At 33.3% G+C, this 12,909-nt stretch overlaps 1 protein-coding gene and 1 long non-coding RNA gene across 3 annotated transcripts in view; one reads left to right on the forward strand and one right to left on the reverse strand.

The window, feature by feature from the left end:
- The window catches only part of LOC127849793 (tumor susceptibility gene 101 protein-like), a 39,749-nt gene that overhangs the window by 17,544 nt on the left and 9,296 nt on the right, over positions 1 to 12,909 (forward strand). The window contains exon 5 of the mRNA XM_052382545.1: positions 1,527 to 1,535. Within this exon, the coding sequence (XP_052238505.1) occupies positions 1,527 to 1,535 (9 nt within the window). The remainder of the gene's footprint in view (positions 1 to 1,526; positions 1,536 to 12,909) is intronic.
- Positions 5,800 to 8,627, reverse strand: LOC127850038 (uncharacterized). 2 transcript variants are annotated; one of them, XR_008035008.1, is made up of 4 exons: positions 8,466 to 8,627; positions 8,101 to 8,287; positions 6,870 to 7,006; positions 5,800 to 6,086 (listed from the first exon to the last, which is right to left on the reverse strand). It is a non-coding gene; the product is annotated as an uncharacterized LOC127850038 (long non-coding RNA). The 2 variants fall into 2 exon arrangements; XR_008035007.1 differs by lacking the exons at positions 8,101 to 8,287; positions 8,466 to 8,627 and adding an exon at positions 7,871 to 8,069.

Below are 12,909 nucleotides of genomic sequence, written 5' to 3' on the forward strand. Positions count from 1 at the left end.
GTCCATAGTGGTGTTCATTGCATTATTGTGTTAGAAGAGTGCATAATAGCCTATTGTATAATAACACATATTATTAAATAACAAAGTATTATATAACATTGTATTAATAGAATAGCATTAAAGATCATTGCATTAAAGCATATTGCATACTAGTAAACTGCATTACGGAACATTCAACTCTCACTAATTGTTTTGTTTCAGGACATGGTATGCCTATACTGAGTGTGGGTGATGCCCAAAATCCACCCAATCCCCCGGGCAGCTCAAATCCTGGAACTTACTCCGCCCCTGCATCCAGCTACAATACACCATATTCAGGTCAGTTTATAGTGGTGTTCATTGCTTTAAAGCATATTGTGTTAGAGCAGATTGCATAATAGAATATTGTATGATAGCACACTTAATTTAATAACATAGTATTATATAACATTGTATTTATAAATTTGCATTTAAGATTCTTGCATTATATAATATTACATACTAGTACACTGTTTTATTGCACATTCAACTCTCACTAATTGTTTTGTTTCAGGACATGGTATGCCGATGCTGAGTGTGGGTGGTGCCCAAAACCCACCCAATCCCCCGGAAAGCTCCAACCCTGGAACATACCCCGCCCCTGCATCCAGCTATAATACATCATATCCAGGTCAGCCCATAGTGGTGTTCATTGCATTATAGCATATTGTCTTATAGCAGATTGCATTATAGTATATTGTATGATATTATTATTAAATAACATAGTATAATATAACATTTTATTAATAAAATTGCATAAAGATCATTGCATTATAGCCTATTGCATACTAGTACATTGCATTTTGGCACATTCAACTGTAATTAATTGTTTTGTTTCAGGACATTGTATGCCGATGCTGAGTGTGGGTGGTGACTAGAACCCGCCTACCCCCCCCCCGGGCGGCTCATACCGTGGTTCATATCCCGCCACCACACCCAGCAGCAATGCACCGTATCCAGGTCAGTCCTACGTCTTATATATACTCTGCCTTAGGGCAGGATTTAGACCCTGCATCATGTGTATATTCGTCGCTTCTCATGAAAACATATTTGCACAAAAAGTGGTGCTTATATTTCTAATGTTTCGTTAACAATTGCACCGAAATAGCTATATTTTTTAACCCACATTATCATATATTCCGTTTTATTCACGAGACGTGCACCTGAAAAATAGGGAGTGTTTAATAAAATATCGAATATATCAATAATACAGTTTCTAAATGCAACCTTGGAATCCATTGTTTAAATGTGCCTGCATTTTGTTCTTAGTATATGGTATTGGTACATAACATGACTCGGAATTTGTCATTAAAATCTAGGTATCCATCGCAACATATATGCTAAAAAAAATATTTCTCTATTCTCAAGCAGCGCAGAATGCATATTGTACTGTACATAATTTAGACGACATTAACATAATTATGTCTCAACTGTTTGTTGGTCAATTTGAACAGGAACACTGGCTATTCCGTACCCTCTTATCTCGAGCAACGCGGATCAGACTACAGGTAAACACCGTCAATGATTTGAAGGGAACATTGAATTATTTTACTCGGCGTGTACATATAGAGAATTTTATGTTATATCGAATAATTAATAATTCATATTCGAACAGCAACTTAGGGCAAAGCATGTTTTTAAATTGTTTTTTTAACGCATTATTTCTTAGATAATGCCTTTTGTTCTGAGCATGACTTTTCATTTGTCAGTACAAACTATATATTTAGACTAAATTTACAAGTATTGAAACTGCATTCTGTACGAATACGTTTTATTTTAACATGAACTCTGGCTCCATCGTTCTCTCGTATCCCGAGCGAAAAGCATCAGGCTACAGGTGAACACTGTCGATGATTTGTAGGGAATATGAACGTATCTGACTCGGCGTATACATTTAGCAGTATTTAATTGAAAATCGAATAATAAGGGAATATTAACGTATCTGACTCGGTGTATAGATTTTGCAGTATTTGATTTAACATCGATTAATTAATAATACACATTCAAAATGCAACCTTGAAAATGGCTTAGTTTGTTTTTCCGCATTTATTCTTCGTGCATGCCAATGTTTCAAAACATGAGCGTTTCCAAGTAAACAATAGGTATTTACACACTAAACGCAAGTACATCAACTGCATTTTGTATGTGTGTGTACGTTTTAAATTATGTTTAACAGGAACCCTTGCTCAATCTTGCCCTTGTATCTCGAGCGACGAGGATCCTACTACAGGTAAAAATGTCGATGATTTGTAGGGCTATCATGATCGGCAATCCGCGCACAACACTATGTAGCACAGTAACACTGTATCGCAATACGTATCAAGATATTTAAATATATATTAGTGAAGGAAAACATAACTATTGTGAGTTTAAACCTGTAATAAAATTTGCTACTTCTGCTTAGAACTGTTTAAAACTCAAGAACTAGAAAGCTTGCTTGATGGTGAAGGGTCATCAAAAAAATTGTTCATCCTCTGAAATGACATTTTAACTATAGGATGGGTTTTAGTCCAAAAGAAAGGAATACTTTTGAGATAACTTCAATTTAATAAAACACCGGATTACATCCACATATACTTATTATTTATCAAAGTAGTCAATATAATGGGAAATGTTCGTATATTTTCGTTAGTTATCGAAATAGTACAACTAGATTTAATAGTCCAGTCATGGCAATGGATGTGTTTTATATGGTTTGAGGTTTCTATTGAGTATTCCGCTCGTTTTACAATATAAGTAGCAAGGAAAGCAAAACTTAATGTTGTCAATAACTTTATTAATTTTCACATAAGTCACATAACCCGATCATGTTTGTCATCTTGTATTCTATGGAGGGATAAATATGGGTTATCTTTCAATATTAAATTAAAGGCTGAAACGAAACCGATTTGATGAACATTTCGAACCATTATGCAACTGGATGGAACACTTAAGTACTTTATCGCAAGTCGGGTCGGCTAGCTCAATGGAGTGCTGGACTTCATATCAGAGGATCGTTGGTTCGATGCAAGGCCCTGCCACAAAGTGTGTGGAGATTGATCATGAAACCCTTTCCTCAGCAATTCTCACTCTACCTCTGATTCAAATCGGATAGTTGTCAATTATTGTCATAATTATATTTAATTTTCACTGGTTCACTAGCCATCACAGAAAAACTGTGAGTCGTTTAACAGACCGCCGTGATTTACTGAAATACTGATGAACACGGCGTTAAACCGAATAAAAATGTTTTGCAATGTCATATTGTCTATGATGTACATGTGGTATATAGTTAATACGTTATTATGTTCATGTTGTTTCATTAACATTGCAAATACAGTCCACTCTCGTTATCTCGAAGTCGGCGGGAACAAGAAAAAATATCGAGATAACGAGAGTTCGAGATATCCGATTAGGCGTTTTCAATGAAAAAATGAGACGAAAATTTACCTTGTTTTTAACATCTAAATACCTGCTCAGTTGTCTAACTAAAGCCGTCACCGTTTGGCATAATAATCTCTACCTGATATATACGCGTTTTTACAAGGCACGATTAATTTTGCTATTTAAATGCTTAAAATGACGTTTTAAGTATTACAGAATTGCATGAACACATGCGGTTATAATTTTTCTAAACTGTCGAGTAACCATCCGGTAATGTTGCTATTTAAAGTAATGATCCAATTGACGTCCAATCAAGACAAGGGTTTTCCATATGAACATGCGTAAATCATGTTCCGGAATACTGAACTTTACATGTACATTTTGTAGTTTGAAATACAAAGTTCAATCGATTATTAGTACAGGATCAAATAAAAATTATAAGCCATTTTGTGTCTTGTCTTTATTATCTTTATTACTTAACATCCCCAGATCTAGATACAGGCTTGAAGAATTGCAGTTAATTGAAGTTAAAGTGGCAGTTAAAGTGACAGGCCTTACTCAAGTGTTAATGGCTAACGACATTACACACGTGTGATCATTGATGCAATTAACGGATCAATTTCCTACCGCACAATTTCGGGAGCAGCCGGGCGAAGCGAGACGGTGAAGTATCAAAGAAACATTTTCTAACCTTTTACCGAAACTGGAACATTTATTCGCACTTCGAGATAAAACACAGTAAATACGTGTAAAATCGGGACTCGGGACAAAACTTTATATCGAGATATCGAATTATTCGACATAACGAAAATCGAGATATGCGATGTTTATTTAACTAAATAAAGAAGGAAAAAAAGTTGGGAAGTTGTTTATCGATTGGGCAGTAGACATATTTGCCGATTTATCAGTATGTACGTTGGAATGTCAGTCTTTCGGTCGGACTGTATATCGAGAATATCGAGATATCCGATGTCGAGATAACGAGAGTGGACTGTATATAGCTTATTTATTGTATAGCGCAAAGTCAATAATTGATCCAGTTATATAATAAGTTTATGGTTTATTTATACTATTATTATGAATATATATATATATAGCTTTTGATTATTGAAGTTAGCTCCATGTAGGTATTTTTTAGTAATTTTATGTTCATAATAATACGCATTTAAACATCCATTCCGTTTAAAGATTTAGCACGATTTGATTATTATAATTGCAAAAATATCATGTTTCTCTATTATCCGATAGTTATTTTTAATTAAAAGAAAATATATCAAAGTAACACGTATGATGTTTTGTACATCATAGACCATACAAGCTTGTATCCACGTTTTAAGGAAACGACTCTTCAACCATCGATGAGGAACTTCAGGAACTCCGAAAGCTGCAAGGTTTACTGAGGTGTAAGATTTGCAAGGTAAGACGTGTGGCATTGACCTACCAGCCCTGTGGTCACTGTATCGCTTGCGAGGACTGCGGCCCCGAGGCCCAGAGCTGCCCAATATGCCCCAAGAAATGTGTTCAAGTTCACGGGGCAGTAAAAGCAATATTTGCACTATGAGCGGTGGTTTGCTGTGTGTATTTCCGTTATAACTAAAGCAATCACGTGCATATTTTTTTGGACGTGCCCAGTGATGTTCCTTCGTGTACTCTATACTATTGTTTATCAAGCGTGCGTTCGTAAAAGGTCTAATAATGTTTTAACAATAGGTTTTAGAAATGGTAACAGGGGCAAACCCTCAAATACCATCCATACCAACGGCTTGTTTTTAGCAGCATTATTTTTTAATATTATGGAAACTCATTTATTTACATTAGTTGGGGTATTTTCAGATGGCTATTTATAGACGGAACTTTTTGACCTCATTCATAAAGTTCATGTGAAACTAATATTTTCAACGATCTCATAGGCATAAATAAATAAATGGATTTATAATTATTATTAATTCAGAATGTTATTAAATAATATAAAATACAGAAATAAATAATAAAACAAAACATTCGTTTTCTTGTTATAAATTATTTTCATTTATTTATGCTGTAAATATTCTGCACTAAAATTGCTGTCTGCAACAGAACAAAATTCAACAAAATGTCTGCTCATATTGAATATCCAAATTTTAATTTAATACTAGATGATAGTGACTTTGAAACTGAAGTTAATGAGCAAATTGCAAATACACAAGATGTTGTTGAACTTTCATATGAAGACTTTCAGGCTAAGTTTGGGTTTGATGCCAGAGTGTTGTTTGATTTTGACAATGAACTGGAACAACCTGCTTCTGATATGACTGACAATCTAGCCTCTGAGAACATTCCCATAAATGATCAAAAAAAGGTTTCAATCATTCAAGAAACTTCAAAAAGCAATGAGTTTAAGGATGTTAACATTGAACATGTCAATAAATTTATCACTGACCAAGTAAATAAAAACACAGCAAAAAAACATTTGCTGATATGAACAAATTTCGCAGATATCTTGCACAACAAGGCGAAACAAAGCAAATACATGAAATTCCCGTTGATCAGTTAGACCACTATGTGGCAAGATTCATCCTGTCTCTAACTAAATCGGATGGGTCGGACTATGAACCAAGTTCATTGAGAGGCTTTTTAAGTTCGCTGGATCGGTACTTCCGTCGTCATCTTTTTGCACACAGCATTATGTCCGGTTCCGGAACAGACTTTGCGTTGACTCGTGAAACCTTCAATGCAAAAAGAAGAGCCTAAAGAAACAGGTTTATTTCTGTTCTTAATATATAAAAAATGAAAAGAAGTCTATCCAAATAAATGCATAGTCTATCCAAATAAATGCATAAATTATTGAAATTATTCATAGCATTTCTAATAACTAGCATATAATCTGCACTTGTAGTTGTGTTTCTTTTTTAATGTAAATTACACCAATAAGTACATTTGACTGGATTATTCAATTGAAATGTTAAAGCGAGATTATACGATTTTGTCAAATATTTATGAATTTATATAAAATGTATAAAAAAAGTTAAGAAGAACATATGTCGAAAAATGCGAAATAAGCCAGATATTTAATTCTGAAATCGAAAATGTCTGTACAGTCATATTCACCAGCATGTATATCATGCATGTACGAGTGAATCTAAATTAAGTTTAACAATTCATTTGAAATTTCTGCAACGATATATATTCAAACGACACACGAACACCAAACTCTGATCCTTATAAAAAGACGAATGCTTCGGTTATTGTAGGAAAATATGTACGGTATATCTTCGTCCCAATCGGCTCGGGACGCTAATTTGTATTTGCTGCATTTTATCAAATTCGTCTTCAACGGATAATTTTTCTTGCCTATTTTGTGTTATTGTAACATATTTTATCAAAAATATAACAATTAAACACAGATGAAAAATCGTATAATCTCGCTTTAATACAAACAATTTAAGCTATTTGAGTTGTCCGATGGATGTCTGTAATGTAAGGCAGAACACCACCTCTAAAATGCATACCTTTACATTATCGAACAGTTGAACATTGCTCTATACAGGGCCAAGGCAACCGCCCAAGGGAAGCTGAACCTCTAACTGATGAGGACATAGACCAGATGTGGGAAACTGCTGTCCTTGGTCCACACACTCCATGTTCCCTGTTAAATACAATGTGGCTGAATAACAGTCTCCACTTTGGCTTAAGACGGACAACTGAACAACACAATTTGAGGTGGTTAACTCTATTTTATCAAAATGAATTTTTTCAATCATTAGTGATAGCTCAAATAACATGTGTTTTTTTTTTAAGAAAAGCAACTTTAACAATTTTGTTTGAAACTAATAAAATTTTGGAAACCGTATTAAATGCAGAAAAGCTTGTTTCAAATAAAATTATTGTTGAATGATACTGTTATTGTGACAAATGATTTACAGGGGTGTCGCTGTCCACTGCCAGAGTCCAATGTCACCAAATTTGACAAAATTGTGGAAGTGCCAACAACTTAACTTTTTAATTCAAATTTGAATACAACATCTAAATTTATTTACAAATATTATCAATATAGTATTAAAATGGTAGCTTAAAGACCTCTAGCAAACAGTTGATATAGTACTGACAGACCGGTTTAAAGGCGCGCCATTCAAAATAATAAAAAACACCATTTTAAGTTATGGAAGCCATAACTATTCAAATGGCACTGTTCAGGGCTTTTTTCCGTCTGTAAGAATGGCTGTTTTTCACACATTTTGGAAAATCGCTACTCAAATGTTCACAAGTACAAGAAGTTCGCAACTCAGGTTTTCACAATTATAGAAAGTTTGCGACTTAAATTTTCACAATTTTAGAAAGTTCTCGACTCGTTTTTTCACAATTTGAACAATTCGCGACTCATATATCACGAAATGGGTAGGCCATGACTGTATTTTTGTGTATTTATTTATTTTTTGGTGTACAAAAATAGCAATAGTAGAAAAAAAGATTTTTATCATAAAAAACAAACAAAACAAAAAACATTTCATACCTTTTATTTAGATGGGGAGATGTGAAGCTGCGAACCACTGCCGAGGGTGAAGAATTCTTAGAGTTTTATGAGAGGCAGACACAAACACGCACTGGTGAGAATCTGGGCGACTACAGGAAGGTCAACCCCAAGATGTTTGGGGTAAATTCTCCTCGTGACCCAATCGCCATGTACAAGGCTTATTCAGCAAAGCGACCAGATGGATTTCAAACGATGATGATCCATTTTACCTAGCGCCGCGCACCAGAGAGGGTTGCTCCAGTCAGTGGTTTTTGAGACAACGCCTTGGAGAGGTCAAATTAGGAAAGATGCTCAAAACCATGGCGGTGGCAGCAAATCTTCCAGATGGCAAACGTTACACAAACCACTCTGCGCGAAAACATCTTGTCCAGAAGCTGCGAGGCCATGATGTTCCTCCTACAGAAATTATGGCTACTTCTGGTCATAAGAATGTTCAGTCCATCTTGAACTATTCTTCAGTGACTGAAAAGCAACTTCAAAGATGTTCAGCTATATTGTCAACTTCAACAAAAGCACAATCGAAGTCTGAACACACAATCAGAAAAACAAACACAACATGTACAGCAACACTAACCTCACAAACAAATCCAGTGTCTGGCACAATTCCTGAATACACTTTGAATTCAGATTTCATGTACCCCACCCACCACACCACTTCCACTGTAAACACGGAATTCAATGTTTCAACAGCAAGGCTGTTAACATCACAGTTTTATGGGGCAACCTTTAACATCCAAAACTTCAATGTCATTAACTCTTCGAGTACAGGATCACTCACAAATCTAAATAAATAAGTCTTGAAATTCAAATTCTCTCGCGAGCACATGTCAAATTTTCGCTAACCGACTGACTACGACGAGCCTTGCGCGTGAATTCAAGTGCCCCGAAAAAAATATAGAGCTATCGTTATTGAATTATTGTTATTGATATAAATGAGCGTTGTCTCGTTTTCAACACAATATTATGAGTGGCATATGTTACAAAGGTTGTTTGTTCAATAAAACGTTTGTTATCTCAGGGACTACATGTACTTTGTTATAAAATCTACGCGGAATGACTCACTCGGGTTTGCTAACTACGGAAGAACAAAATTGTCAAAAACTGCGATATTTAAAGTTTATTAATGAAAAAATGGAAGGAAATAATAGGATAATAGAATATTATATTGTTTTGGATGAAAATCAAGTTTATCATGCTCGGCCCGAACCATCGGCAAGCCTCGCGCTACCATGGTTCTATGCCTCGCATGATAAACTTGATCTTTATCCAAAACTAACATAATATTATATATATATATATATATATATATATATATATATATATATAGTTATATATAGTTATATATATATAGTTATATATATATATATATATATATATTTATTTATTTATAGTTATATATATATAGTTATATATATATATCTATATATATATATAGTTTTAGTTTTAGTTTTAGTTATATATATATATATATATATATATATATATAGTTATCATTACACTTGACGATTTATAGATGACTTCTGTTAAATCCACAGATAAATATGTCGGTAAGCACACAGTACAAAAACATGTCACTTGCTCTTAAGTTGTTTTTAATGTTATTATTGACCCTGATCTTTTCGTGTGCAGAGATAAAGGCATTTGAAGAGATTTCCTGCTACTTAAATCTCAGCCCTTATCGGATGAAGGACCTAAATCGATTAATAATTTCCTCTTTTGTTACTTTCGGTTTTAATTCATTTATAGCAATCTTTGATTTATATAATAACGTGTAAGTTGTTCATCGCAAACTATGTCTTCGTTTGAACCGTTCTTTGATTATTCACTGAAGAAGGTAAATGGCTTTAAAATGTTTTATTTAGTATCTAGCTGTTCTTAATACGTACAAGTACATGGGGGGATGGGGGTATGTGTAATCTGGAGCTTATTGTGTTTAAGTAAGGTAGGTTTTAACTTACTTAAAACGAAGGGGGTTGAACCATATAATTCGGAATTTAATGAATACATAGATAAACACGCGTCGCGATGATTAAATACTTATTATTTAAGTTATTGTGTACTGTAAACATGCACAAATACTGTATATTATAAGAGGAAATTATATTTGAACAGCCAAATTCTCGAAGGTCACGAAATTAAACAACAAATTTATTGTCAATTTGCTTCAATATTTTTTTATTCCGATGTCTACGGTATTGAAACAAGATCCGAAGGGAGCTCACTATGGAGCCGAACGGGTGTATTCATTAAAAAGCAATATAAATATTAAGTGGCTTTCCCGGTGTAAATATCCGCTACTCCTTCAGGAAAAACACGAAAACGACGCCATCTTGGAAGTAAATTCTAACTAACCTCACTTAAACCCAGTCCTGGCTACAAAAAAAGGTTTTAAGATATATGTATACAGTGGTCATAATACATGTGTTGCCTTAGAATTCGTTTTTAGTCGCCTATCTGTTACTACGGAAAGGGATTCGGTTACCTCCCGGTCCTTCCGTTTGTCCGCCCGTTTTACCGTCCGTATGTGGACTTAACCATGAGCATAAACATAATGTTAGCATAGTATAAAAATGTAAATGTCGGTACATCACTTGTTACATTTAAATTTATAATGACTATATATTGATGTCAAAAATTACATCGATATGTTGAAATACCGAATAACATTTTTTAAACATTAATAGTATAATCATCATCTAGATAATAGTCGATTTGTGTAGAAAGGTAAGGATTTTGAGTCTGATGTAAAGTTATATAACATGAATTATGCAGATAATTCATTATACCACGACGGACGACGGACGAATATATTGTCTCCTGAAACATGTCACAGGTTTAAAATTCCTCCAATTAATACGTGTTTACAGGTTCAAGTTTAATGTCACTCTGATTCAATAATAACATGAAATTCTAAGTCTTTATGGGACAATCTTTCAAGTTACAGGGATGTCTCAAGCCATCTCTACTTCATTTATTGCTCAGTAAATCTTAACCTTGATACCATTTTGGAATTGTTATATATTTTAATGTCAACGTTATAAATATACTTTATGCTAAAGTATTTAAAATGATGTCGGAAATGGAATAGTCATTATTCTGAAATTGCAACAATGTTATCTTATTGACTACACGATTTGCTAATTCATTGCAGTGTAATTAATAGGAGTGAATCGCTTAGCAAATATATTAATCACAGAAAATCACATATAAGGATCAAAAAATAAACACTTAACATCGATGTTGACACGCTCAATTATACAATACACAGAATGCACTGTTAAATGGTGTACCATAAAATATAACACGATATATGTTACAATAGTAGAAAACAATGACATAGTTTACTAAAGCACATTGTATAACATTACTTCATTCATTTATTGTGGGCACTTTGAAGTAAAAAAGTAGTAACTTTCATAGACTTTCATTCAATGAAAAAAATATTGAACAAGAGTTTGAGTCTCATATCCTTAATACAAATAAAATAATTACAAAGGGATTTTCACAATCAAACCTTTTGTTTAAATAATCTAAAATTAAAGGTACGGAAAAACAATTTTCTTTGAAACTCATAAAAAATATGTTGAGCATTTATACAATCAATTTATTAAGGTGACCATGGTTTTTTGTGATAACTTTTGTCCTGGCTACAGCTTTGCTTTTGCCTTTTGCGTTTCAATGGCGCTTCCCTATCGTAATTGCCAACAAAAATGAATACTTGGATATTATATAATGATTCGGCATTCTAATTCTGATCACGTGCATATTTTATTTTATTTTGATAGCACAAGAAAACCAAATATTCAGTCAAAAGTCAACACTGTATTACATTTTTATATCATCATTGAAATCATTTAAAATTTCCAGTCAACTATGACATTCACTATTATTAACACTTTATTTTTAACCATTTTTTTTTCATATAACATAACACTCAGACAAGAAGATGCTTTATTACAAAAACAATCAAATGCAGAAATACTGAATTCGATGATGATGCTTATAATGCTGATGGCGATTTTGAGTATGTTTTCGATGGTGTTTTTTATCGAGTTTAACAACATGTCAGATTTTGCTAGTTGTGTTAGGCATCCAAGTAATAGATTAAATGATAAATAATATATTCTAAAAGGATACAATCGATACAATCGATACATTTTAACTACATCGTCCTCTTTTTCATAAGATCAAACGTTGTAAGAATGTAATTATAGACTCTAGTTGTTCAACTAACGAAGCCACGATCGATTCATTAAATAAATTACCTTTTAAATTGCATTTCAATAACTTTTGATGAATGAATGAACATCGCATCCTGACAAGTAGATAAAAGAACAGAACATAACATACAGTTTATTAAGACTTATACAAATGTTCATCGTCTAAATACATGAAATATAATGCAACATACTGGCATGTGTCTATATATTACAACGTATGGGTTATAACAAAATGTAATCTAACAATTAGAGACAAAGTATAATTAACAAAGTAGTACGACTGTAAAGTAAAATATCATTTCCCCGGCAGTAAGGAAATACTTAGTTTTCGTTGATAATATTATTTTTGATAGAATTTCTTACGGTTAGAGCTTCCTTCATCTATTTACACAAATTTATAATTTCAATTTTACAAGTTGAGTTCAATACAGTATGGAATTTAAAAACTGATGGATTCACAAAGTAAACAGTTTTTTAATGTTTTGCCGTATTTGACGGAAACATGGACATTTAAATATAAAGTGGAATTCGTCTTCCATGTCCGTTTTATCACAACATTGACAGTATCGTTCATTATGATGAATATGGTTACGCGTGTATCTTCCAGTTTGACTTCTCAAAGGGTGGGCAGAAGTCCTTAGTTTAACAAGGTATGGATGCACACTTTTTGGCAGATCATCTAAATACGTTTCGTATTCAAGAGTTGTTTTGAAGATCAAATACATATCTAAAACAGAACTATTATTTGTATTGCCAAACCATTCTTGTTTAAATGTATCTATAATTCTACATTTAATT

This window comes from Dreissena polymorpha, chromosome 11, assembly GCF_020536995.1.
Source record: "Dreissena polymorpha isolate Duluth1 chromosome 11, UMN_Dpol_1.0, whole genome shotgun sequence".
Taxonomy (NCBI): Eukaryota; Metazoa; Mollusca; class Bivalvia; order Myida; family Dreissenidae; genus Dreissena; species Dreissena polymorpha.